Source organism: Spea bombifrons, chromosome 3, assembly GCF_027358695.1.
Source record: "Spea bombifrons isolate aSpeBom1 chromosome 3, aSpeBom1.2.pri, whole genome shotgun sequence".
NCBI lineage: Eukaryota > Metazoa > Chordata > Amphibia > Anura > Pelobatidae > Spea > Spea bombifrons.
In genome coordinates this window covers 113,160,372-113,188,236 of record NC_071089.1, presented here as the reverse complement: position 1 = coordinate 113,188,236, position 27,865 = coordinate 113,160,372, and the positions used below count along the sequence as shown (strand labels likewise).

The 27,865-nt window shown below is 43.0% G+C and overlaps 2 protein-coding genes across 3 annotated transcripts; both read left to right on the top strand.

The window, feature by feature from the left end:
- The first annotated feature begins 452 nt into the window (after nucleotides 1–452).
- Nucleotides 453–4,614, top strand: LOC128484139 (WD repeat and coiled-coil-containing protein-like). Its single transcript, XM_053460457.1, has 3 exons — nucleotides 453–2,231; nucleotides 3,536–3,686; nucleotides 4,436–4,614. Exons 1-3 carry the CDS (start codon nucleotides 453–455, stop codon nucleotides 4,543–4,545), a joined length of 2,040 nt encoding a protein of 679 aa, XP_053316432.1. The 3' UTR covers nucleotides 4,546–4,614.
- Nucleotides 4,615–19,073: 14,459 nt separating this feature from the next.
- Nucleotides 19,074–26,006, top strand: LOC128483112 (WD repeat and coiled-coil-containing protein-like). 2 transcript variants are annotated; one of them, XM_053459163.1, is made up of 5 exons: nucleotides 19,074–19,132; nucleotides 20,749–20,815; nucleotides 22,023–23,937; nucleotides 25,086–25,200; nucleotides 25,626–26,006. In XM_053459163.1, exons 3-5 carry the CDS (start codon nucleotides 22,042–22,044, stop codon nucleotides 25,769–25,771), a joined length of 2,157 nt encoding a protein of 718 aa, XP_053315138.1. In that variant the 5' UTR covers nucleotides 19,074–19,132; nucleotides 20,749–20,815; nucleotides 22,023–22,041; the 3' UTR covers nucleotides 25,772–26,006. The 2 variants fall into 2 exon arrangements, with proteins under 2 accessions (XP_053315138.1, XP_053315139.1); XM_053459164.1 differs by lacking the exon at nucleotides 20,749–20,815 and having other exon boundaries at nucleotides 19,087–19,132.
- The last annotated feature ends 1,859 nt before the right edge of the window (nucleotides 26,007–27,865 follow it).

Genomic DNA, 27,865 nt, shown 5'->3' with positions numbered 1-27,865 from the left:
TTGCGTAGATTCTAGATATTTGGTGGAAATGCAATGATGATTTAAAGTAGAATTACAAACAATCGGAATATACAGAAACGGCTCTATTTGTAGAATCAGGGTGGACGTGCCATGCTGGGGATCAGCCTTTGAACTGGAAAACTTTGGCCAATAATGTGTTAATGAATTAGAATGTTATTTTTAGTACATGCGTGTTCATAATCTCACCAGACAGACTTTCTGGGTTATATAGATGAAGAATAATTACTTAAGCCAGACACAGAGTCCCATGGGGATTTTAACTTCTCTGGAATAGCGGAAACAGCGTAGATTTAGCTGTTAAACGGATTTATTTGCAGTCGCTAAGCTTGATGTGAAGTAGGAAAGTGCCTTAGAAGTCTATTAGAAACTGTGAGGTGTGTTTATGAAAATTGGTTATTATTTTTATTGCAAAATTTCCTTGTTCGCCGTTAATGGATCTAGGAAAGCTGAAACTTCTCAGATCTGGAACGAATGCCTTATTCCAAGCAGTCCATCCGGTGCATGGCTTAGCCTGGACAGACGGCAGACAGATTGTGTTGACAGCCTTGGATCTCGAAGGGGAAGAAGCAAAGTTGGGAAATTCTGTGGTCATCGGGCACTTCGAACACGTCCATGGTCTTCACTGGGGACCTGTTTTGGGAAGGGACACGACGGCGCTGTTGGCCGTTCAGCACAAGAAACATGTGACTATTTGGAAGCTGTTTTATGATGTCTTGGAAAAGGACAGGCTAGTGGTTTCCCAGACTTGTGAGATCGAGGATCCTCTCCCTGTTCTCCCCCAAGGTTGTGTGTGGCATCCCAGCAAAGACATCTTGGTAATTCTCACGAAGCGGGATATCTCGGTTGTGCACGACGTCCATGCAGATAATGCCAGTGTTAAGGCTGATATTCAAGGTAGTGGCGTCATTCGGTGTGCATGCTGGGCTACAGATGGTTGTCGTGTGGTTGTTGCTATCGACATGGCTCTGCATTCCTACATATGGGATGATATTCGGAAAACCTTGAGTCCTTGTTCTTTTTGTCCATTTCTTGATATCGATGCTACAATTTATGCCATTAAACCTATCATGGATAACAAAGTTGTTATTACCACTGAAACGTCAACAGACCATCATACTAATTTAAGCAGACATGCAACATTAGATTGTTCAATTGTACAGCGTTCAGGCCAAGAGCTGTCTATGAATAACAGAAGACTATCCATAGATTCTGGAAGATCAGAACCTGCTGATTTGTTGAAGTCTCCTTCTTTACTTCCAACGGATCTTTCGCAGATCCTTAGAAGACATCGAAAGTCGGACCCTAGTCCAGTCGTTCATTTCACTCACTTTTCTGCCGGGAAGAACCTGAATTTATCAAACCTCATAATTGTATCTTTTGAGAAGAATGCGACTACCACCCGAAAAGTATCTGTTCCGGGTATCTCAACCCCTGATATACTTGTTCTTGATCCTCAAGCTCAAAGCGCGGCTATAGCTTCCAACGCGTCTAATCGTATCTTGGTGTATCCGGTAACTCTGACTTGTGCGCCTGTCATTCAAGAAATCAAACTGGAAGAGAATGAAAAAACCAAAGGGATGTATTTTCTGACAGACACAACATTATTGGTTTTAGTTGGAATGCAGAAAGCAAATGAGACAGCTTTTATTCCGTCATCCGGCTCAGGAAAATACAAGGCTCATTTAATCACCAAAAAAGTCATGCCTTTGGAGGGTTTACCAGCTTGTAACGGTAGGCAAAATGTAACGTTAGATGGTATCTCCAGCTCACCGACTCCAGAAAAGAAATCCATGTGTGACAATTTTAGCCTTAACAAGGAACTTTGGATACCAACCTTTTCAGGGGCACAGTCTACAAATCTCATAAAAAAGAGATCTGAATTGTTCAGGAGCATTAGCTGTGAACAAAGAACATCTGGTCAGGACTACAAAGACAACATCGAGGCTGATCCCGTAGCTTGCGAGACACTTAGAACAAACCAGGAGGATCATTGCGGAGAATTGTTCCACGAACAACGCACACCAGACAAATACTTCTCTGAACTTGATACAACATCTGTGTCCACGGCCCAAAACCTTAGCAACGCTGACCCAGTCTTGGTAGATCCACATTTGAATATTTCTGAAGTTAAAGACTTGGTAACCAACTACACAAAGCCGCTGCAATACCCAAACACAGAGGATCCTGAATATGTATCTGTTGCGTTTGAGGTAAGTTTTGGTCTTTCCTTCTTTCTTGTTGTAAACCCTTAAAATCTTGTTCCCATTTCCCACCCATGTGTAGATCACGAGCTTCACAACGTGTAGTTCACGCGACTGCTCGCAACACAACATACATGACACTTGGATTTGTTGGAGTAATCAGCCACCCTAAGGTAGTAACAAAAATGCATTCTAACCATTCTAGATGAAGAGATAGATCTCCTTGTTCCAAGATCACCTACTTCCATCGCTGGTCACAGCTTTCCGTAATCTCTTTATATATCTACATATATTTTTAGGCATGGGACTGTTTTGTATGTACTTATATTCTAAATACAATGTAGGTTGAGTAGCCATAGTCACGGGACCATTATTCTGTACAGGCAAACTATACTAAGATTGTTTGGGTCTGGTCCAAATATCCTTAAGTTGTTGAATCTCTTGACTTGGTTTTTTTTTTTTTTTACTTTACTGTATTGTAAGAGTGGTGGATACGTAGTTGAGCCTACCAGTAGTAGTAATACAGTGAAGTAATTCAAACATGCATGGGACAGGAATAAGGCTATCTTGAAGACAAGACCAAGGACTGATTAAGGTTTGAGTCTTCACATCATGGAAAATGGACAGACTAGACGGGATAAATGGCTGGATTCACATTATCTTCATGTTTAAATATGTTTTTTTTAGCAGTTTTTGGTTAATATCTACCCTTTCTCGTGTAACTTCCGACATGATATATTTTGTAACAAGGTTTGGTTTGACACAGAATTTAAATTCTTCTTCTTTCAAGTAAAATGGGGTAACTTTATATCTTTTGGATGCTTCTTTGTGCCCCAACAAGTACCTTTTTTATTGTAAAAAGACACGCAGTTTAGAAGCACCATAACTAGAATTTGCCATCAGGTATAGAGAGCATACTGCTGATGATTAAAATATTCCTTGACGTTTACATTTTTTAGCCCACAAAGACAGTAGACTTGAGATAAGGATGCCTTAGACTTAGACCATAGGCTCTCTGGCCCGACTACAGAGAGGTCTCTGCAGAAGAAATGCATTTTCATTATTTTCACACACAAGTAATAAGAGCTGGTGCTCCATGTAGTCCGTATCCTACCAATGTCCTTTGTATTGGAACTTGGAGCTAATTGAAAGGCTCCAGCACCGATGTTCGCGTTGCCAGAATGCCCGTATTAACGGATATTTCTGTGGCTGAAGCGTAAAACAAGGACTGAAATGTGATAATATTGCTGGAAGCAGCATTGTGCCAAAGCCCATTTTATGTGATATTCACATTTCGACTTATTATTCCTCAGAACACGGTGTTAAATTTGCGTTCTTTACTCTTCAAGGATTCTCCAGATGATTCTGAAAAAGAAAAGAGGTCCTTCCTATTGTGTCATGGAAAACTTCAACTGAGAGCACTTCGGGAGAGCTTCCACCTGACAAACCTTGAAATGAAACTTGGCAAGTTTTTTTTTTAAGGAAACTTCCCCCACTTTTTGTATTTGGTGTTGATCTTTGTAATTTTTATTTATTATTTATTGGTTCATACACAGTCATCATACTCATTAGCACCAGCCTCAAATCAATCGATATAAACACCCGTTTCTTAAGTAGTAATAACACGGTAAAATAAAAACTAATAATAATAATAATACCCCTTTCCCCATCCCAACTCTGGGGGTGAGGATAATCTAAGCATCATTTGGGTGCCAGGAGGTTAGACATTAAAAATCACTGCCCACCCCCTTGGCAATTAAAGGGTGCAACCTGGGGGGGGGTACACTAACCTGTTCATGATCCAGCAGTATCAAACAATGCCCTTAAACCATGTAAGCATTAAAGAGCTCGATAGTCTCTTCTTCCGATGGAATGAGATTGATAAAGTCCCAAAAGTTTATGTAGCACTGCATATTTTTCTGAGTTGGCATATTTCTCCAGGTCCATTTTAAAGATTACAAACTCCAGCACAGCCCATGGTATAGCTACATGTATAAAAAAATATAAAAATTGGGGTTTTTGTGTTTTAAAAAAGTCAATTTTAACCCAGAAAAGCTGAGATCTGTGACAAAAGGTGACAATGAAAATATATGGATCTATATGCATGTTCTCGCCGATATGCATTTTACATGTGATTAGAACTTGAGTATTTCTTTAATAATTTAACTGTACAACTTGTTGATTTCATGTTCCTTGTTGTGACATTTCACCAGGTTCTAGGTGGATTACCCTCACAGAAGATGGAGAAGGTTTCATTCCGTTATTATTCAGAACCAACCAACATCTCATCATTCAAGATGCAGAGCAGAAAACGCAAAGCTGATTTTTAAAATAATTTGGACAGATTCCATGAGTTATGTTAATTATAAAGAATTTCTGCTCTTGTGGTGCCTGTCGATCAGTCCAGTAGTTAATTGGTCAATATAAAAATAAAATAAAAAATCCCAAAAATACCACAAGAACATTGTTTTACTATAAAAGATACACACATTATATATATATTAGCCTTGTTATTGTTACCGTTCATTTATTATTCAACATAACTGATAATGCATCAAAAACTATAAAATGCTAGGCCTCTTTGAATTCTACGGTTTTACATATCAGGACATAGTAACAATTATCTGTTCCTTAGCAGGTCTAACAATTATGTAAATACAACCTCAGATAAACAACAACACATGACATATATTATATGTTATGATTTATTCAATAAAAATAAAGCCAAAATGGAGAAGCTATGTGTGAGTACACCCTTACTGCTTCCATTGGAATTAAGATGCTAAGTACAGGTGCTGCTAATCAAATGTCCATGATTAATTGATCATCAGCAAGTGTGACCACCTCTTTAAAAGCTGAAATTTTAGCAGTTTGCTGGTCTGGAGCATTCAGGTGTGTGTTAACACAATGCCAAGGAGGAAAGACATCAGCAATGGTATTAGAGAAGCAATTGTTGCTGCTCGTCAATCTGGGAAGGGTTATAAGGCAATTTCCCAACAATTTAGTCCATCAATCTACAGACAGAAAGATCATTCAAAAGTGGAAAACATTTAGGACAGTTGGTAATCTTCCCAGCAAATTCACCCCACGGTCAGACCGTGCAATGTTCGGAAAAAATGCGACAACCCCAAGAGTTACAACTCAGACACTATAGACCTCAGTTCATAAAAGTCATCGTTGGATGACCTCAACCCCATCAAAGACCTTTGGGATGAACTGGAATGGAGATTGGGAGCCGGGCGTCTTGTCCAACATCAGCGTCTGACCTCATAAATGCTCTACTGGATGAAAATCCCACAGAAACTCTCCACAATCTTGTGAAAAGCCTTCCCAGAAGAGTGGAAGCTGTTACAGCTGCAAATGGGGGACCAACTACATGTCCATGTATTTAGAATGTGATATCATAAAACTCCGTGTTGGTGTAATGGTCAGGTGTCCCAATCTGTATATGTAATTTCTGTGCTTATAATAAGTAAGAGATGAGGAAATTATAATTGAACACTAGATAGCAAAAGGAACCTTTCAGTCCATAAGTGTAAAAATAGAAAGAAAGGAAACAGCCTTGGTCCTTAAGGGGTTAAACAGCTATTTAACTGCACCCTAAAGACAAAAGTTTTCTTACAAAAGTGCATTAACTCCTGGCTATCTTACTGGTTAACATGGAACCCCGTCCTTTTTCTCTTTAAGATCCGCAAACTCTGTGTGTACTGTGTAACTAAATGATAATACTAATAATAATAATATGAATAATAAAAATACAGGCCATTATTCGGCAGGAATTGAAGCAGCGAGGCTCGGAGCCGAGCAGAGTGCTCTAAAAGGCTATAAGCGGCCATTGATGCCAGGGAGCTAACCACGGTGCTGCAACAATAAAAAGCCGTAATCTCGTTAGAAAGCACTTTGTACCACGAGAGCCGATAATGGAACTGACCAGAGTCCTGAAAATAAAAAATGGAACAGAAAGCAGCCAGGAGCGAAAGAGAGGAAAGGAGCGCTGATCAGCAGCCCAAAGCAACACAGAGCAAGAGTGCTGCGGAGCACGGGTGTGTCAGCTGTGGTTTAGGGCCCATAGTCAATAGTAAGGGCCCCCATTAATGCACCAAAGACAGAAGCAGGTGTGATACGGAGTCATCTTATTGTTATTTCGCTACACGAGTACATGTGAATATATTAATATTTAGCCCCATGGCTTGCACATAGTTAAAGGGGGATCCCAATTGTTTTATTACTAGATTAAAATATTCTCAAAAATATTGTTCTGTTTTATTTCCCCCAAACAGTTCTAGTTTTTTTCAAATCTACGTTTTATTGAACAGAAGACAACATTGCAGATATCCGAGGATAGGATTCAACAGGCATCGTAACATAGCAGTATACATCAGGCAAAGTACAATCAGGAAGAAGACTTCAGACATCAGAGTGTGCTGTACGTGCGTAATCGGACATCAGGCAGAATAAAAAGTTACAATACGCTCAGTGTCGCGGATGCAATGTTACAGAATCTGTCAGCAGATAAAACTGTCCTGGAGAATTGCCGAGATTAATGAAAGAACCAAATGCATAAACAAACTAATATTGAAAACAAAACAAAGCACGTGAATGTGAATGTATGGATTGATATTATGAGTGGATGGACGGATGGGGCGCCGTCTAGTAAATTCCACAGAGAGAGAGTGAGATAGCGGACTACGAGGCAGGTGGGATTGGCGACAAAATATGTGCATTCGATCTGATTCGAAGTGTGGCGGCGAATGATCTGCTCAGTCTGCGTCCGAGTCGGGGGGGGGCATCGACATAGCCGCCAAGGACGGTTCGAAAAGATGGAGAAGCCAGAAACTCCCTCCATGACGCCATTCTAGCCCATTTTTGTAGCCATAGTTCTAGTTTTAACAATATTTCATTTCCGCCAGCTGCATATTAGCCATTTGTATGAGTTCTCACTCTCTTCCAGATCAGTTATTATTATTACCTTTTATTTATATAGCGCCAACAATTCACGCAGCGCTTAATACAATACATATATGAGGAGATCCAGGAGAGAGCTGTATCTCGAATGCCTATAGAAGCAAGTGAGTCAAGACGAAGGTGGTGATCAACAGCAGAGAGAAAAAGACAGGATATGAGAGTAGAGAAGTAGAGCTGTCTGGGGAGAGAAGGCAGAGTTGTAGGTGCGAGTGAGTAAAATTTTCTCTGGATTTGGATTTTCTGAAGTAACGTTCAGCCGTGCGGCAGCACTTCTGAAGAAAGCGTGTGATGTTGGTATGCCGTGGTTGGCATTTCAAATGTTGGCGGTTAACATACAGTAACAGGGGCTACGCTGTCAAGTGATGAGGCAAGTGTATTCTTATAAAAAGAGGCTGCTGTGAGGCTGACAGTTGGGTAAGGGTGTTATCTGGTAATGGCCTACAAGTATGAGGTGAGCGCTGTAAGTTTGTTTTGTTAGGGGTTAGGACTGGAGAAAAGGATAGAAGGGGGGATGGAGAAATAATGTGGAGAAAACCAGGTCGAGTGAGTGTCCCTCAGTGTGTGGGGGGGAATTAGTCCACTGAGAGAGACCAGAAGAGGATGTCAGGGAGAGGAGTTTGGAAATCACCCAGAATAAGATCTGGAGAGAGGAAGAAGGGGAGCCAGGCAGAAAAGTGGTCAAAGAACTGTGAGGTAGGACCTGGAGGGCGAGATATTCGTGCAATTTGAAGAGAGAGCGGAGAGAATTACAACAACAATTGGCTGGAGCAAAAAGTGGCATTAAATACGCCAATGGCTCTGCCTAGTTTGTCGAAGTGCTTCTTGAAATGATTAAATGGCTAATTCAAATTGATATTTGCTTCCATAATGATTCTGATTATTTAATAACTCTATGGTATCCGCAGAAACGCTTGTATCGACCCAGACATCCTTTAACACTGAGCATCCCGGCTTTGATAGCCGTGAATGGATGTGGTCATTGAGCTTCAGGAGGCTGAATTATACTGGTAATGGTTGTCAGTTTATCAATATAAAAATAAGATTTGAAAAGCTCATGAAGCCTGTATAATACAATTTCGCATATACAGCTGTGTTCTTTATATATAACTACCAAAAAACACATTTGGATATTTTAAGGGGGATTACTTGCATCAGATTAAAAATGCAATTTAAAAAAAATATATATATTTTTTTTAACAAAAGAAAACCAGGTCTAGTTTTTGCATAATATAATCTCATTTTGTTCCAATAAGATCCCTTTATCTGCAGACCTGGAGGCCGCCATTGCTGTCAGTCATGTGATACTTTGGATGACTTTCCCAGTGCAAACCCCATACTGAGCTGATGATTTATGGCAATGCTAATGAAGTCCGTTCCCTCTGTAGACTTTCATTAATCAGAGTGTCAGGCTGGGTGATTAAGACTGAGATATTCTATTGTTTACCACAGAAAATACTGTAAACATACATGGGAACTTCTGGGCTCCGGCTACCTTGCGGAACGCGGCCTGGACTGCCCACTGACGTCAGGGGGCGGTCCCCCGATGATGTCAGTGGGAGTTCCTGCTGAAGTCGGGGGCGTTCCCGCTGACCGCAGCGGGAAACACCCCCATTTAAAGGGAAAATGGGTGGACAGTGGGGCGTGTCAAGACCCTGCTCCCACGACCCGGAGGATTCGGGTCTTGACACGGAGGATTGGTCCTTCACCCGGCAATCTCTGGGACAAAACTGGAGAGTTCCCAGGTATGACTGTAAGGAGTCAGGGTGCTTGTTTAGTAGATGGGTGTAAGATAACAGAGCGAGTAATAGAAATGGTGGGAGTCCTCCTTTACGTTTGAAATCAATAGAGATTTTTATGAGAATTGATTAAAGAAAGGCTGTGAGGACCCAGGTAAGGAGCGTACATTCTTTGAGCAATGAATAAGTGAACAAACAGAAAACAAAATCCCTGGAAATGAAGGCGAGGAGGCTGAATCATGGAGACGCCTGGCAGAGGACGGGGGAGATTAACTGTACAAACCGAACACTTCTTATTAGAACTGACTTTTCAGAGGCTCATTGAGCTGGCGCTTGTTATGTGATTATGAGTTTTGGAGTGATGTCATAGTTCTGGCTAAGGCTGGGAAGTACAAAGGATGTAATAATAAAATAAAGTCATCGATAATGGGACAAAAAAAGAAGGGAGTTCTCTTAGAAACAGAAGTTGATCCATTTTGCAGGGATTCAGACCTTAATCAGTTCTTGGTCTTGTCTTATATTTAGGACATGCCTATGCAAATATATTCACTTAAGGTATATATATTGGGGATTCCGTCACACTATATGGTCATCTATCGCTTAGCGTCACTACGTCAAAGTACCCCATTCTGGGCAGATTTGGTGTTCAAGACTTCAGTGGGTCATGTAACAGGCATATTCTATCTTAATGGGAAGCATTCAGCCAGCCAGATATGGTGCTTAGAGCTGCAAGCATTGATCTCCTCCCCGTACACGTGTAAAGAGAGACTCCAAAGCGCCTTGATGTGCTGCCTCATTCACCGATTATAAGGGTATTTTTTTCCACCCTATGATTGACAGCAATCTCAGATGACTTTCACAAAGTGGTTTCACGCCACTTGGGAAGGACTGAACTCCACGCGCTCGATAAAAAACTTAATTTCTTGCTGAGACGGCCTGCTGAGACGTGACCTACATGCCGGGCGTCTGTAAAGAGCACAAAAGCTTTTTTCCGCTCGGGAAGTAGAGTTCTGCGTCTTCGTTTTTCTGTATCGAACACTTAACTGCAGCACTCCGAAAGAACAAACACTGACTGCCGAGATCGGAGCCCCGCTAGTTTATAAATGAGATGGGAAAGATCTCAACGGAACCTTTTTTCTTTCTTACAACAGCCACATACTTACGGTCTGCAATGGCTTTTTTAAATGCCAGCAGATCCTTGCTTACGAAGCACAATGTCTCTTCTTTGCTACAAAGTGAAAATGTAGTGACCGCGTGCCTGCTGCGCTCTGTCATTTGGACTCGGTTGGAGTCTGGCAGGGACACGCTGTTATATACGTTCCACAGTACCGGGCTGGAGATGACGAGGCTTTCCTAGCTCTTTAAGGCTGGCAGCCGTCTGATGGCGTCAAGTGCGGGCCATGGCTGGATATGTGTGGCCTAGCTAGGGCCGGATTGGGGACAACTAAACGGCGTTGGCACTTTAATGCCAGCAATCACCAAATGATCCACATTTCAAGCCGTTGGTCACTAGGGCAGCAGGATGAGTAATTATAAACCTAATTAACCAGCGATTAGGGCCAAAGAAGCCTTGGTGCCACCCTAAGACCTAGGGACCACCCAGCATCGCAGGGGTATGTTTTATGCCCCAGATCCCTCTACAACACCTGCACACCTTTAAGTAGAGTAAAGGGACACCTATGATGCACAAGCTATGGAATGGAACGAGATAAGCAGTTAAGGCATAGAATGGTGTGCGCACGCTTCTGTGGCACTAAAAGGGGTTAAACTAGCAAAATTGGGTTAATTAGCCCCCTTCCCTGCATATTAAAGTTATTTTAAGGGTAGATCTTCCTTTAAAATACTTTAACCTGTCAAAAGACCAAAACAAAAAGAAGAAAGGCTTTTGCCCTGCCGCCCGCTGGAGTCTAAATAAAGAATGAAGATATGAACATGCGTTCTAAATACTTTATTGTGTCTGATAATGGAGATCCAAAGACCCAGAATACATTTTGATGGAGTCCAACAAGCCTCGTCATTGTTCCGGGGACGACGTCTCATTCTCGAAGCCTGTGCGCAGACCAGAACGTTCCGACAGCTGCCAGGATTTTCTTTGAGAAGAAAGAAATCCTGCATTTCAAAGAATTTGGAATAAATTAAACATCACATTAATGTTTTAGGCCCCCCCTCGGCACAACGGTGGCATGTTATTCATGTGGCTATATGATGTACGGTACGTGGGTGGAAGGCGAGTGGGAGCAGCGAGCTGGCCATGTGTGTGAATTAGTCATATTTTCATTCATTTACGATATAGACAGGGAGGTGAGAGAGGAGGGAGCTGTTTATTCACTATCATCCAAAGCTGTCTTATGGCAAGAGCTATAAGAGCCAACATTTTCAGGGAAGCCGGTACACAGTAATTACATTATTTTTTGCTGTGTTTTATTGTGTCCCCATATATTTTGGGACTTTATCACCAACTTCAAGCTCAGAGGTTGTATATAGTCCGGTTCTTGTACCCACTCTTACATCCCATTAGTGGTAGAAATACATATTTACTTAACTGAGACTTCAGCAGGTAAGCTGAAGATTTCTTTAATAATGTCACGTGGGGAGGCGTCTCCTCCCTAGTTTAACTATGCATTATGCAGGGCCAGCTGAGACGCTGCAAGAGAGGCTCACTGGGCTTTGCCCTTCATAAAGTGATATCAGGGGGTTAAAATATTCTCCTATAAACTCGAGGTTTAATTAATGGACACCAATAGTACTCATTCATCTCAGATAAATCAAAGGGCTTATAGAGGAGCAAGCGAAGGAGGACTGTGAGCGATGTCATGATCAAAATACTAAACGACAGGAGTGGTCTGAGATGCTTCAGCTTCCCCTCTCCGTGAAGCGCCACGTAGATTGTTGGCGTTATATAAATAAAATATAATAATAATAATGAGCCGGCTCGCCCAGCTTTATACAGTTTATTCCACATACGGCCAGAGCACCAACCTGTTATGACATTGGTGAAAAGACAAAAGTAGCACTGATGGGACCCTCCTGACCGAATTGTGACGGCTGGGAATATAATAACCCTCGGAAGTTATTGTCCTGTCGGCCCCAAACTCTCCCAACACACACCCGTAAGTCCTGTTGGCTTAGAGAACGTGTATCTTCGTACATTTGGTCCAAAGTAAAGACGAAATCACTACCTATGTATTAATCTTGGATCATAATACTGATAAATGGATAGTAACCATAGACGAGATGGGGTCAAGTGTTTTGGGGGAATTTGTTACAAACGAAATAACGGGATAATTTGATGCACAATATTGATTGAAATGTGGCATTTTTGTTGCTATTTCAATTATATCAGGCTGGGTATATTTTAAACTTTTTTTGCTTTTTTTTCAGAATTACACGGAAAAAAAATGTACGCTCTGACAAAAAAACATGCTGCACACGACATTTTTGATAGAGAAAAACTCAATGATAATCATTAAGAATTCAAATTCTGGCAATTACTGAGGGAGCTGAATGGAGACATTTTCTTTCTGACGTCTCCTGCTGTCAGTACCAGATGGCCCGCGTTACTGACAGATCCGCACCAGACAGCCGAAGAGGCGGCATGGCAGGAGATCGAGGGGGGACTTATCGGTTATTTATCAACTAGATAATAAAGGCCGCGACGGGACGATAATTCTTACATATCAAAAATCTCTTAGTCAACAGCATTTGGGGTATAAACTGTTTTATTGAGGGTACCGAGCGACCGAGTACGAAGAATTGACGGCCTTTCCAGCTGTAGCTCTAGAAAAACCAACCTCTAGTCTGACCCCAACTTTCGTTTACATTCATTGCAAAACCTAAACGCACCGGAAATTGCCTTTATTTCAAAATAAAAGGAAGCCCACAATCCGCCAGATCGACACGCTGTCCATCCTAATGCAAGCAACAGCGTCGCCGGCCACAGGTTCTGCATCAACAATGCGCGGTATGCACTTACAGCCTAAAGGGTTAATCGGGATATAACTGGCTCAAGGTCGTGACGTTGGTTATCAACCAATTATATCCAACCGTGCAAGTAGGCGTTGCCGTTAATTTAGCTTTAAAAAAAGCCATGACTGAGCTCTTCCGAACACAATGCCATGACACGTTGCGTTCCTCGGTTATCCAAGTCTGTTTTATTATAGAGACAGTTAATGCCCCCCCCTCGTCATTTAGGGATGACAAGAAGTCAGGTAAAAAAATTGACCTATACATTATGGTGGCCATTTGACTGGCTAATGTGCACGCGGAGCTCATGCGCAAAGCTATTCATTTTCCTTATTCTTTCTATCCTTCGTCCGCATTTATTTGGAATAAGGAACCATTTCTACTCATCTTTGGATTGTTGGGATTTCACTCCGCATTCTATTTTTTCCTTTCCCATTATTCGACGTTGAGATTTGAGCCGAGGTTGCTCAGCGTTTGATGTGATCGTTCCTGCCTGGTGATTATTCAAGTGGCCGGGTGGAGGAGTTCCAGGATTTGGAAAAAAATAAGAGCCGTGGCGGTCCCGTAAGCGTTTTTTTGTTTGAAAGTATTACTGCAAAAAAAAAATCTTAACATAACTGCTTCTTAAATATAAAAAAAATTAAAATAATTCCCGATTTATTTTTCTCTCCCTGGCTTTATTTTACTTTTTTTTCTTAAAACTTGAGAAATAATTGCTACAGTCGTACAATCCTTGCTTGCGCTTGACGAGCAGTTTTCTGCGTGCCTGCAGTGAGCGCTTTCACAGATAACAATAAAGCGTTTCTTCCTGCTCTGTAATTATGGCCGATGCGTGTTCCTGAACGTGTGCGTGTTACATTACCGGAGATTACCGGCTCGCGGGAAATCGGCACAAGAAGAGAGAAGAAAAACAGGATTGGAAGCATATGGCAGACTAATGATTAATGCTTCTATGTTTCTATGGGTGGCTTGGCTTCGTATTGATTAACAAAAGAAAAACGGAGATCCATAATTTTTGATATTCTTGTTAAACAGCCTTTTTTAATGATTATGCTTCTATTTTACATTGTATAGTGTAAATATACATGAGTTTGTAGTTTAAGCCTTTTTATTGTTTTTATTGCATCCAGGGATGCATGAAAGCAAAAAGATTGCTAAAGTATAAAAAAAAAACCCCTCTTACTCCTTCTCTTAATCCTTTAGGGGTTAAAACCACAGGTATTACCCAAATAATAATATAGAGTAAATTGAAATAATTAATCAATGAATTAAGTGTGGGAGATTTCTTCCGGATGCTCTTTGATTATAAGCAGGTCATTGCATCAATAAACAAGAAAATAGAAATATCACTGAAATTTCTTGCACGTAAATCCATATAGGCGACGGTACTGCCGGTTAGTCGATGCGCCCCCTGAGGATGGAGGAAGAGATTTTAACTCCGTCTCATTATTCTCGTGGCAAAGATTAACTTCTTACGAGCGATCCAAATGAGAAGTCACGGCTAAACGCTATATACCCCGACACACGTGGGCAGCTACCGTTATGACTATTCTCATCACGCACACATCCACGCTTTCACTTGAAATACAGAAACACAGAACATGGCGGCACATAAGACCCATTCGGCCCGTTTTTTCCTGCTGTACAGACTCCGACGTTAATCAGTCCTTGCTCTTATCGTAGATCGAGAAGCCCTGTGCCTAACCCATGCATGTTTCATTCCCTTACTGTCACTGTTGCCGTCTTCCCAGGAGCCCTCGAGAGAACCCCTGCTTGAAAAAGGTGGAGGGCCCAAATAACAGATCATATGCATTCCATAGAAGGTTATATAGCCTTCTGACATAACGTATTTATGTATTATGCACCAGCGCTTTGTTCACTCTTAAATCCCAGAGGTCCAGGGATAACCTGCAACAGAATGCATCTTTCTGCTAAATTCTTAACAAACGTTTTGTTTCATTGAAGCGATCGCGCTCGGAAAGTCCGTGAGTGGTTACCGTAAAGAACGATTTGCCTAATAGACCATGGAGTTGGGATTAATCTTATCACCGGTACGTAATGTCTTAACGGGAGTGAGGAAATTGGCTCCCAGCTCTTCTTATGATACATTCTAAATTGGAACTCAAGTAATTAAATCTCTATGCGTGCGCGGCGAGAAGGATAGTCATAATGGAAACTGCCCATGCGTGTCTGGTATATATAACGTTTCACCATCTCTTCGCGCTTGGAACGCGCATAACAAGTTAATCTTTCCCCGCAAGAGTAATGAGAATTCCCTTCTCGATACGTGGAGGAAAAAAATAGTTTTACTAAAGGGGAAGTTTTATGTTTTCCAAACGCCAGGTAATTGTCTCTAGTCTGCCAAGTTCGTAAGTAAATCTATTTTCACTAATGGGAAAAAGTGTAAAAAATAACATACCGTCGGCACAATATTACAGTTTTTTACATCAAATAGGTAGCCAATAAAAGATGAAATCTGTACCCCGTTTGATTCCCATTCTCTGCAGCTTCCGTTCACAATGCCACGTGGATCTATAAGGTACATTTCCCCTATATAGGTGCACGTACGAGGCTTTACTTAGCTCTATTATTATTCCTAATGCATTTGAATTGATAGATAAGCCCGGGCAGAGAGCTACACGGTGCATTTCAATCATTTAAATACTTAATAGTTTAATGATGGATGCATTGGATGACTGAACCTTAAGATGATGAAAGGGATAGTCTAACGGCTAACCCAGCAATTTCTTTGATTTCTAATAGCTGATTAAAAACGACTTTTGTTTTTTGAAACAGTTTTCGCATGGTATGTTTTCAGTCCTCACATCCTACCGCCTTGTGGGACTCAATAGAATGTAATGAACAGAGTGTTGGTTTTTGGTATTCTTTCTGATTTCTCACCTTTGTCACCTGTGAAGCTTGCTGCCGGCCGTCGGTCTTTGCCAGTTTCCGACGATGGGTTCTGAAACTCGCTTTGGTACTACGCACCCGGCCTACGAAGGCTACCGTTAAGGTATGATATCTTTATGTTATGCGACGTACAGCGGGAACCTTGCGTGATCAGCTTCACATCAGGACCTCCAAGGGTCCCTCACATACTTAGAGCCTAACGAATCCCCAGAGAGGGGTAATAAATTATATCAAAACCTTACCTATACGTGGGGTGATGGACTGCCAAAGGAGATGTGGTTTATGATTTATTGTAATACACAAAGATGAAGATGGAATATCATTCCCACTACATGCGTGCTCTTTATGTGACATTGGTATAGATTATCTGTACTATGTTGATGGGAACATCAATAAAACCATTAGCTGTAAAAATAACTCATCTACTAATATGATATTTCAGGCATGAAGCAAGCCGAGAGTCCAAGGGGCCGACTTCGGATGGAATCGGAGGGTGGCTGAAAAGTAACATCTGTATGTATGAAAAAAAGGGGCTTCAACTACCTGCCATTAATCTAGTAAGGAACGTTGACTAATGTACATGGACTTTCTGGGCGTCACGCGTGCAACATGTTATATGTATGATGTATAGAGCGTGCCGCAGGAAGACAAATAACCACAATCTGCAATCACATCACTCACGGAGCTCGTACAGTAGATCCGGCACATTCATGAAGCTGCTCAGTGATACATTTACAATCATTTCAGAAACAGGTATTTGCGTTAATTTGAGACCCCCCCCCCGAATATTAACGTGTTTCAAGCAAGAATGATTAAATCTACCCAGCCGTGTATTTACGTCAGGCGTGGCCCTCGGGCCAGTACCAGCACATTGCCTCCGGCCGCCCACCTTCGTCCAATTTGCCAAGGGCCGACACAGGGTGCGCGATACAATGGAGGCTTACTTACAAAGCCCTTTCATTGGCACTCCTCGTTGGCGGGGCTGTATACGTTGAGGTTCATTTATAAAGCCCAATTACAGTGTGTAGAATTAAGGAATTCACAGGCACATTCTATTATTTTTGTAACAGCAAACGCGCCCCTTTACGATCGAATTCTTTTTAATCCATAGCCCTCTGCCATCTGGCTGTTTTTCGGCGGAATCAGGACTCGCTTCAAACCCCAAAGGAACGCGCTCTTCTGCCTGATTTCCACGTCTTTTTATCTCGTTAATATTTAATCAGTGTTTTCTTTCATTAGCGCTGAGTGTTTCTGCCTGGTATCTAATTACATAAAGCTCTAATTGAAGCTTAAACGTAAAAAAAAAAACCCAAAACATCCTGATAAGCACTTAAAATATAGAAATTGTATTAACTCTTTGAGCGCCAACAGGGTATGGTAATAAATAATTATAATTAATTCCGCCAAAGGACCTTTAGCGTTACTTTTACAGTATGTGGTCCGAGCACCAGGTAGGTCGAAGATAATTAATTTTTTTTAAAAAAAGGCAGAATATGAGACAGAAACCCAAATATCTCCAAACGCGCCTGGTAAACTTGGGCAAAGGGATGAGCCGCATTCTGACAACGCGACGTTACTCCTTGTATCTCTGGTGAACATGCGAGTAAGGTTAGCCTTAAATTTTCAGCTCAATTTGACCCCAATTCCGGACCCCTGTGTTGGAGCAGGGAAGGGCCACCTTTCCACCTTACCCAAATATTCAGTGATGACAGAGACTGTTGAGAGGTATGTAATATATCACTTTTCCCCTAAAATTCACCATAAATTCTTATTTTTTTTCTCCTCAAAGTGAAGAATATGACAATTCTGTTTATACCTTCCATTATTATGCCAAACCTGCAGTGAGTCACACCTCAATAGAGTTCCAGGAACAGCTGCGAAGCCCACGTAAGATGTAACCTTCCGGGATTGTGTGTTTTTGTTATATCATTTATATTATGGTATTATATCTTTATTTTTGTTTTTCTTCCCAAAACTTCTCTGGGGATGTATGTAACCATCAGCACTGTGGAATCTGCTGGCGCTATATAAATACATGTAACCACGGAGAAGTTATTTCATTACCGTATTTCAACAGAAACAGGCATATTCACAACTTTAAACACAGTGTAGTCCATTTAATCAAAATTAAACCTCTACCATTTCGGCTGGAAGTCTCTTCCACTTATCTACTACCCCCCAGTAAAATGTCCTTATGTCACATCTAAGCCTCGCACCCTTTAGTTTTAATTATGGCCTCTTGTGCCAACATTTCTATTTCCCTCCTGTACATCTCCCCTCTTTCCTGATCATTCTTACCCGCTTTCAGAGAAACTTACAGTCCAGTGAATATATAGCAGGCCAGTCAAAAGCGCCACCCTGCCTGCGCATGTACAGAACCTGGCCACCAAAGCCCACGGCTATGGAGTGAAAAGCGCGTCAGACAGCATTTTCCTAAACAGGGGTTTAAATGGGAGCATACATTTTTGATTTGCCAAAAGCTCGGTAAAAACCAAGCAGATGATTGACACTTTCTGCATATTCGTAAATAATCGCACTGGGGATCCCTTTACCAGCCAATCACAATCATCCTACTGTCGCAAATCGCTAATGGCGGCAACCAAATGCTTCTAATACGAGCTCACATTTGTATTTTATCTGCAGTTCAATAAACAGCCATTTAACCCACGAGCTCTGGCTTCCGTACCGCCATATACCCCACGGGTTATAGTTTTTGTACCGCCATTTACCCCACGGGCTCTGGTTTTCGTACCACCATTTACCCCACGGGCTCTGCTTTTCGTACCGCCATTTACCCCACGGGCTCTGGTTTTTGTACCGCCATTTACCCCACAAGCTCTGGTTTTTGTACCGCCATTATACATGGTGGGTTGCTGGATCAAACTAGGATTACCATCACCTGCCAAATGTGCTTTAGAGCTGCTCTGTTACTGGGTCCTCCAGTCATGTTACCCCCATATTAACAGCTTCCAGCCCTCTCTGCCTCCTCTATCATCCTCCTAGCTTTGTGTCACTCTCTCATTAACATTCCCTCCTTTCCTCTTATATTTCCCTCCTCTCCTTCTCCCCATTACATTTGCTTTATATCCCATGTCCCTTCCCTCCACTTTAATTCGGTTTCCCTCCTGTACTCGGCCTCTCCCATCTCCCCTCTTTTTCCTGTTTCACTCAGAGTGATTGCGCGGGATTGCGGGGCGGGAGAGCCCGGGCCACGTGACGAGCTCTCGAGACGCTTCCTTGCCCTCACATGCTTCTGTCAGTGGTTCTGCGCATGCGTGCCAGGTAAAATCATGGAACCCGTGCAGTCCCTTATTCCTGAACTCTGTCTAGCGGCTGGTAAGAGGCGAATGGCTACCTGCAGGTGGATGTAAATATGGCGGTTCGTTGGCACTGAGTTACGGGGGCGAGTGCATGGCGTTAAATCCTCTGTCTAGACGGTCTGTTTCTGAGACATCTAAGCAGATGAAATATGGCGGACTACATCACAAAATACGGGGTGCTTCAGCCATCAAAGTCTGCTGTCATATTGAGGGGGCGGGATGTAACCCGGGGTATGGTAGGTTTTACTATATCAACGGCCGGTGAGAAAATAACTTTAGATGCTGGGAATTTGGTATTTAGTGCTTAGAAGAACCATACTATTGATTGCTATGGTGATTTTACTGAGAGCGTAGTAGATAAATGGAACATCCTCCCAGCAGGAATGGTACAGATTAATGCGTGGGAATGGCATACGTTTCGTTAATCTAAAACGAGACCAACGATGTCTTCCCATCAGGAATAACAGGCAGACTAGAAGGGCCGAAAAGGGGCTGATCTGCCGTTGCATTCTATGTGATAAGAGCACTTATTAGCTGGGCCTGGAATTAATATACAGCAGCGATGCAGGGACTCGATGACGATGTCCGGGTGCAGCAGGTGCATCATAATCTGCCGGACTCCCTGCCTTCACCCCGTTATAAACATACAAGCGTGCCTCTCCGGGTTTATTATATTTCTGTAGATTTACCTCGGAAAGTTCCGTTTTTACTGGTGTCAGATTAACAAATGTGTTTGCAAAAATATCAAGCTGTTTATTTTAGACTCTTGTAATGTTTTCAGACAGCCGCGTATCAGCCATTTGTATTTGAGTTCTCACTCTATCTGATCCCTGATCTACTAAACACCCCGACTCTCTAAGACTGAGCTCTTCTATTGCGCCGGTATGATAATCACCAAGCCAGACACTCTGAATAATGAAAGTCTATGGAGGAACGGACTTCATTAGCGTCGCCATAAAGTATCAGCTCAGTGTGGTGATTGAACAGGAAGTCTCACCGAAAATATCACATGACTGACAGCTATGGGCGCCTCCAGGTCTGGAGCTCTGGGGGTTATTGCTGTATACGGCGCTGGGGGTTTATATTACTGTATACAGCGCTGGGGGTTTATATTACTGTATACAGCGCTGTTGGTTATATTACTGTGTACAGTGCTGAGGGGGTTATATTACTGTATACAGCGCTGGGGGTTATATTACTGTATACAGCGCTGTATAATTTTTTAGGGGTAGGGATTCCCCTTCTGATGCCTTACCATACTGCCTGTGGGAAACAATAGAATGGCTCTGTCTTAATCACCCATACACCCTGACTAATGAATGCTTATTGGAAATGAAAAAAAGATAAAGCAGCACTGTCCCCAACATTGTATTTTAAGTGTAGCGTTTAGTGAGTGTTCAGACCCGCTGAGGATCCTCCAGGCCCCGCGGAGCTCGTGTTGTGACGACGTTGCTGGTAAAAGGTCATTTTCTGCGTATGTTCTCTCGTTCCGGGCTGTGCCGTCGCTGCTGTCACCTTCCCTCCCCGAACAGCAAAATCCCCAGATGGCCTAAAGAGCTTAGTGGGTTTCCTTGCAAATAGACTTATCGCTACCTTGATAACCGACCTCCACGTTTCTCTGTATAGCCGCAGAACCCGCGCCTAGCCGGAGGGCCGCCGGACGCCCCTGACAGTATGGCAGTCTCTTTCTTCTCGTCAGGTAAGGAGAGTATTTCTCTGTCCCGGCCCTTCGTCCTGCTGTAAACCGTTTTATTTCACCGTCCCTTCGTTTCTTACCCTCGCCTTTGAGTGCTGTGCGCCACGGAGAGCAGAACACGTGCCGTGTACCCGCTGTTGTAGGTAGATTGCGTTAACCTATACACCGTCTATAGTAGAATAAGTCATTAGAACAAGTGAAAGTAAATAATACAAAATTAGAAGTAGATAGTGGAATAAAGTAAAAAACACTTTCAAAAGTTTGGAGTAGAAAAGCAAATTTTGTTGAATAAAATAACATGAAATGGGTCAGAAATCCAGTGCAGACGGAGTTAATGTTGTAAATGACTATTGTAGCTGAAAACGGCTGATTTTAATGGAATCTCTTCATAGGCAAACAGAGGCCCTTTATCACTCCTGTGTTCCAATGGCTCTTTCACTCCCATCACTCCTTTATCACTCCCATCACTCCTGTGGTCCAATGGCACGTTGTGTTCACTAATCCAAGTTTAAGGCAAATTTTTGGTTAGAAACCCTTTTTGCAATTATGTTTCAGCCAGAAATTTCCTTATTTTCCATGAAAACAGCTGAGTGACCCCAAACTTCTGAACAGCGGTGTACATAAATTTAACAGAAATATTAATGAGTGAAGGGCAAAAATCTTCTTCACCACTTGAACAAATTGTAAAAAAAAAAATCGCTATTTCACACTCTTTTTTTTTTTTTCTGATATTGTAAATTTCTAATACCCCGCTGCTCGAAATCTTTTGTAATATGTAAATATTTTTAGAAAAAAATAAAATCTGCACGCGAGCCGAACGACGTGGGTTCTAAATTCTAGAAAATATATGCAACGTAACATCGTTTTCAGGTTGTGAACCCGTATTAACTGCGTAACGAGGCAGCGATTAAACCCGCTTTCTCTCACTTGCAAAAGTAAGGTTATGCATTATTTTCAGTTAAAAAAATAAAAAAAAAAGATAACTTTACATTAATGTTGTGTAACGTCACAGTGGTTAAAGTCTTTACATCCACAAGCAGTTTTTAACATCAACTTTGGTACAATTCCTTCTTTGATGTGGAGAAAAGTATGCGATGTCAAAGTAGGGTCTGAGATGCTGAGTTGGCGCTATTTTTCCTTGCCATACCGAGCGTTTCCATGTAATATCTCTCTTTGCACGTCATCATTTTCTGTCTTTCTGTTTGTTTAGACGCGCAGTGATTGGAATAATGGAGCTGGGAAAAGGCAAGCTCCTGAGAACCGGTCTCAACGCCCTCTACCAAGCCATCCATCCCGTTCACGGTTTAGCCTGGACGGACGGCAAGCAAGTTGTTCTGACTTCCCTGCACCTTGACAACGAAGAACCAAGTTTCGGGAACTCTGTGGTCATCGGGCAGTTCGAGCACGTCCACGGTCTGTACTGGGGGCAGGTCTACGGAAATGACGCCCCGGCTCTGCTGGCCGTCCAGCACAAGAAACACGTCACCGTCTGGCAGTTGTATTACAGCGTCTTGGAGAAGAACAAGCTGGTCGTCTCCCAGACTTGTGAGATCGGGGATCCTCTCCCCGTTCTCCCCCAGGGTTGTGTTTGGCATCCAAGCAAAGACATCTTGGTTGTTCTAACCAAGAGGGACGCCTTTCTATTGTACGACGTGCGTTCGGACAACGTGAATGTAAAAGCGGATATTAAGAGCAATGGGATTGTTCACTGCGCCTGCTGGACCAAAGATGGCTGTCGCTTGGTCATAGCGATCGGCAGTTCACTTCACTCGTACATCTGGGACAGCAAGCAGAAGGCGTTAAGCATTTGTTCCTTCTGTCCCATATTTGATGTCGGAGGATACATTTGCGCCATTGAATCTACAGTGGATTGTCAAATTGCGGTGACCACCGAGCTTCCGTTAGACCGGATCTGCGCGTTAAACGCCGGCATTGCTTTCGATGTTCCGCCCGCCGCCGATAACTCGTTTTCTACCCAGTCGGCTTTATTGCTGATGGACGAAGAATTCTCTATGGACGCCGGCAGACGGTCGACTGATTCCGGAACGTCCGTGACGACGGATTCGCCTGCAGCTTCGCCGGGGGCCGGGGACCTGGCCAACATTACAGCAAATCACTCCAAATCTGACCTGAATCCTCTGTTTAATCTGAGGCGTAAGGACTATCTAACGGGAACCGGACAGGATTCCTCCCATTTGATCCTTGTTAACTTTGAAAAGAAAGTGACCACCACCAGGAAAGTTAATATCCCCGGCATCCTGGTGCCAGACATACTCGCTTTTGACCCAAGGGCTCATATCGTGGCTGTCGCGTCAAACACATACAGCAGTGTTTTGGTTTACTCGTTGACTTCATCCAGCATGCCCAACATTCAGGTAATTCAGCTCGAGAAGAACGAGAGGCCAAAAGGCTTGTGCTTCCTGACGGATAAAATGTTACTGGTTTTGGTCGGGAGGCAGAAAGCGTCGGACCCGGCCTTTCTGCCTTCCTCGAGCTCCGATAAATACATCATCCGCTTGATCGTAAAAGAGGTCTCGTTTGATGAAGATTCCTCCACGTCGTCGGCCGGCATGCCCGGCGTGCGTTCGAGTTACGATTCCTCCGTGAGCTTACTAGGGAAGAAGAAATACTTTGAGAACCTTTACAAGGACGACCCCTTTGCCTGCCGCGAGCTTTTGATTCCGGGCAGCACGACGAGTCCTCGCGTTCTCAGCAAAAAGCAGCTCATCGAGGAGATCCGGCACTTCGGAGATCAGAGTCCGACGTCCAGCGCCAGCGATTTTGAAGATAAAAAGAACGTGCTGAATGTGCACAATCTGGACGTCGAGCCGAAAAACCGTTCGGTGACGTTGGGCCTGGACGCGCACAAACCGTTCAGCAGACCGATATCGCCCAAGTCGGAGAGCCTCGGCTTTCCCCGGCCTCAGACTTTAATGAGGAGCGGCGCGGCGGCCACCGAACAGGACATCCTTCACATATCGAAAAACCTGGACCGGCTGTGCTGCAACTTCTCAAATCTCCAGCAGCGCATTACGGACCTGGCAGACTTCACGAGGAATGGGAAGAAGACATCGCTAACGTATCCGTCTTCAAAGGACGTGCCGTACGTCACCCTGCTGTATCAGGTAATCGTCGGATTTTAGCTCATTCTGTGTTTTAAGCGAAAAAAAGGTTTAAGCCCCAGAAGAGGGAACGGGGGCGATGTGAGATATGTATTGTTTGCGACTGACCCCGTCATCGCACCTCCGTACCTTGTAGCGCTGTTAGCGATATCCGTTTTAGTACTTTGCTCTTGGCAGTTCTGGGTGACTGATGTATGAAATCACATTGGGGTTTATTCACTAAGCGGTTAGTCGCTGGTGGTAGAAATTGCTCTCGCCGTATTACTTTGAACCACAAAAGGCCAATTTGACCCTTTCCTCAAGCAAACGATACACCGGGTCTGTGTTTCGTGGTGAGAAGACATTTTCGTTTCCCCGTCACCTGACTGCTTCGTGAGTGAACACCGATGCTTCTCTGCCAGCATCCCTGCACGTTTGTGACCTGCACAAACTAAATGGTGACGAGCAATTCCTCGAGGTGTCCTGTTGACTACATGCATGAATTTATATGTTCTGTGCTTGTCCTTTTTCATGAGAACTTTCTAAAAAAAGGTAACATTTTGTATGAAAATAACTCAGATTTTTTTTGCACATACATGTACTAAAAAGGAGCGTTTAAAAAAAAAAAAAAAAAAAAAAATACTTCCAAGTAAACTTGCAGCTTTAAAGTAGCTTGAAGCAGCCAATCAGTGCCAGGAAACTTCTCCCATGGAAATACATGTCGTCAATGTATACTTAAGACGTGTGGGCTATTTTCTGCATTAAAATGCATATGATTGGAGAGTTCCTTTAAGTCACATTAACTATAGGTTATAGAGGCGCCAGCTCAGCCCAGAGGAATACATGCGCGGTTCACGAGAGGTAACGGCTGCTCCTGGGGTGGATGGAGCTTCTCTCGGATTACTGTCTAAAGAGATTAAGCCCGGCGGCTGCTATGCTTTAAGGATATGACGTAATGTATATAACTCATGGATCTATACGTGAATGCTGCCCGGATAATGATTTAGTCATTGATTGCATTGGATAACTGCCTGCAGCCATTTAAGTTATAATTTAGTTTATTTGAAGAGGGCATAATTAGGAAGGTATGGGGTTTATGCCTGAATAATATAATATAATAATAATTAGGAACTTGTGATCAGTCTTCCGTCATGCTTTTGTTCTCGTTTTAGGCGAGCCGCTCCGACGGACACGTCTTGAAGAAGTGCGTCTTGCTGTATGAGAACAAGCTGCGTCTAAACACCGTCCAGGAGCTGTTCGGCCTGTCTCTCGTAGAGATGCTGCTGGGTATAAATGCCGCGTGTTTCTTTCCATTCACTATCAAACTGACTTTATTGAGGTCTTTTTCTTTATTGTAGGTTCAGTTAATGAATTAACATTAAAGATGCTCTGCAAACGTATGACAGAGATTGCAAGCTCAGGCGCTGCAGCGTAACAATGTAGTTTATCGCATGAGCCTATTTTCATACAGCGACTGTCGGCGTGATTATAGTCGCGTGAGACGCAGCTTGGGCTGTTGCCGATTGCTGCGCGTCGCTGTATGTACCTCCGCTACGTCAGTCGGAGGGCTGTTCCATGTATCCACCTTACATTACACCCAAGTCATTTAGACTATGACCTCTTGCCCCTTAACACTTTTCCTCTTGACATACCATTTGTTCAGCCCCTACTTGTTGCTAAAATATTTCTACCGCAGTCTTTCTTGTTTTCAGGTCCATCGTGGATAACCCTTACAGCCGACAGCGAAGGATTTATCCCCGTAACTTTTTTTGCGAATCAGGAGCTGCATGTCAGGGACGCGAGGATCTCCGCTCCTCACTCCATGACCCCCGCAGAGCCCCCCAGCAGCGTCACTTAGAGCGAGCGCGGTACACCTCGCTTCATGAAGCCTGCGTTGGCTCAGGGTACTGTAACACCATGCAAATGCCATATGCCAAGGTTCATTAGACGTTTAATATCTTCTGCCTATCCTGAAGCAATATATGTATGAGATTGAATGCCAAGGGCGAGCGTGATGCTGGTGTATTGGCAAGAAGGATAAATACTCTCATAAAATACTGATGCAACGCGCTTGAAGAATTTCTAAGTTAACCTGAACCTTCCAGATATTCAGAAGATTCTGGAGACCCCAGACGAGATTTATAGTGGAACTGCTGGGACTTCATCATGGAGACCACCGAGGCACAACGAAAGGCCTTCTCATAATATCGGGTGGCGTCCCGTGTGCGTAAAGCACGGTTACTCTGCATGCTGGAGGTTTAGGGCTGTTGTGTTTGAATGTCGATGTATATTTTGTTCATAGGTCGCCGTGATTGTGTATTCTGTTACAATGCACTGGTCTTTACTTGAAATTATATATTTTTATGGCGTAAATCTTATGTTATGAAAGCAAATATTTAAAAGCATCCGTTTGAAAAGGAGTTTCCTTTCATCATTTAATATACAAATATTTCTTAATAAATATTCTTCTCCGCCTGCTTATGGCAGCTCGTGCACGCCGACGATTCGTCCTGCTGTTGAATGTATCCGAACGACTCCTTACAGCCATCAGTAAGTCGCCGTGTGATTTTATTTAGGATAAGTGAGGATCGGGTAGAGTCTATAGATGTGTATATTAGCAGTAAGGTGTAATGATTTGGGTACGTGTAGGGGGTACAGTACATTGGTAACTGGTGAATTTATAAAACATTGGGGAAAGTAATAATAATGCGCGTTTAGTGCTGTTAAGATGCATTCATGAAACCTGCAACAAAATCCCTTATTTTTAAGGAGAAGCTGTATCTCCAGAGCTGCAGCCTAACACCCCTTCCATGTGAAGCAGTCATTCATTGGCAGGAAAACACTCATTAAATTCAATGCAGATGAGCGTCCTCCGTAAACCTCTCCCTCCCCAGGAATCTTTGCCGAGGCAGCACAAGAGCTGACTGATCGTAAGCGAGTCTCTTCTCAGGAGATGAAGCTTCAGCTGCAACCCTCATGCCAACCAAACTCTGCTTTAGTGAATCAGCTCAGGTTAGGCGTTCCCTTTGTGGCTGTAGCCTGCTTTTCAGGGAATAGCAAGTCTGTGTGATTAAAGGGACAGCCCCGTTAATAAAACGATGCATATTGAATACTGTGTGGGTAACCCTCTGCTGGTGCTTTAATATGCATTCTTCCAAAATAAAGGAACCTGTCGCTCTACAGCTGCCCTGACAAATCTTGCCACTGATTGGCTGCTAAGTGGTAAATGTATATGGGGGCCGCTGCAGAACCCCCCATGCATTTGGAATTGAGGCACAGTAGGCATTTAAAGTGACCTCGGCTGTGGCGGCTGCAGCTTCCCTTTAAGTTTCCCTGAGAGCCATTTTTCTTTTCTCGAGTTGTTACTTCTTCCGTCTGAGGCCGTGTAATTGGATTTGGAACGCGAGGTCACTGAAATCCTATTACTGTTCTATGTTGGGCTCGCAAAGTGTCCGGCAGGGAAGCGTTTCTAGACATATATATTATATATAATGTTTTTAATCATCCACGTTACAGAATACGTAATACGAACGGGGTGTAAACGGTCCCAGCTGAGCCTATTAAGTCGCAGCTTCCCAGAAGCAGAGTGCGAGAAAATTAATCTTTACAAACCCGGACGTCAGCGGCTACATCGCAATATATATGAGAAAGAAAGCGCGATGAATATATTATTATTCTGTATCGATTTATATAGCGCCATCATATTCCACAGCGCTGTACTATCGCTGCAAGAAGGGATTTCAGTGCTGTCCGGAAATATCTTGCCTTCCTCTGCTTTTTAACTTAAATATAGGGTCCAGTTTGTTAAAAGAATATTAAATAGCTTAACCCATTAAACGCCAGAGGCGGAACTGGGAAAATAGCTATGTATATAATGTATGCTATTGTGTGTCTTCCTACATGCTCCAATCAACAGGAACCATTCACATGTTGCCATGGCGATAAGACCACA

What these genes read in the sequence shown, in the direction of transcription:
- LOC128484139 (XM_053460457.1), top strand. Translation starts at nt 453, where the DNA reads ATGGATCTAGGAAAGCTGAAACTTCTCAGATCTGGAACGAATGCCTTA. An exon ending in ATGTATCTGTTGCGTTTGAG is followed by an intron (nt 2,232 to 3,535) that starts GTAAGTTTTGGT and finishes ATTATTCCTCAG; the next exon opens with AACACGGTGTTAAATTTGCG. An exon ending in AAACCTTGAAATGAAACTTG is followed by an intron (nt 3,687 to 4,435) that starts GCAAGTTTTTTT and finishes ACATTTCACCAG; the next exon opens with GTTCTAGGTGGATTACCCTC.
- LOC128483112 (XM_053459163.1), top strand. Translation starts at nt 22,042, where the DNA reads ATGGAGCTGGGAAAAGGCAAGCTCCTGAGAACCGGTCTCAACGCCCTC. An exon ending in ACGTCACCCTGCTGTATCAG is followed by an intron (nt 23,938 to 25,085) that starts GTAATCGTCGGA and finishes TTCTCGTTTTAG; the next exon opens with GCGAGCCGCTCCGACGGACA. An exon ending in TCTCGTAGAGATGCTGCTGG is followed by an intron (nt 25,201 to 25,625) that starts GTATAAATGCCG and finishes TCTTGTTTTCAG; the next exon opens with GTCCATCGTGGATAACCCTT.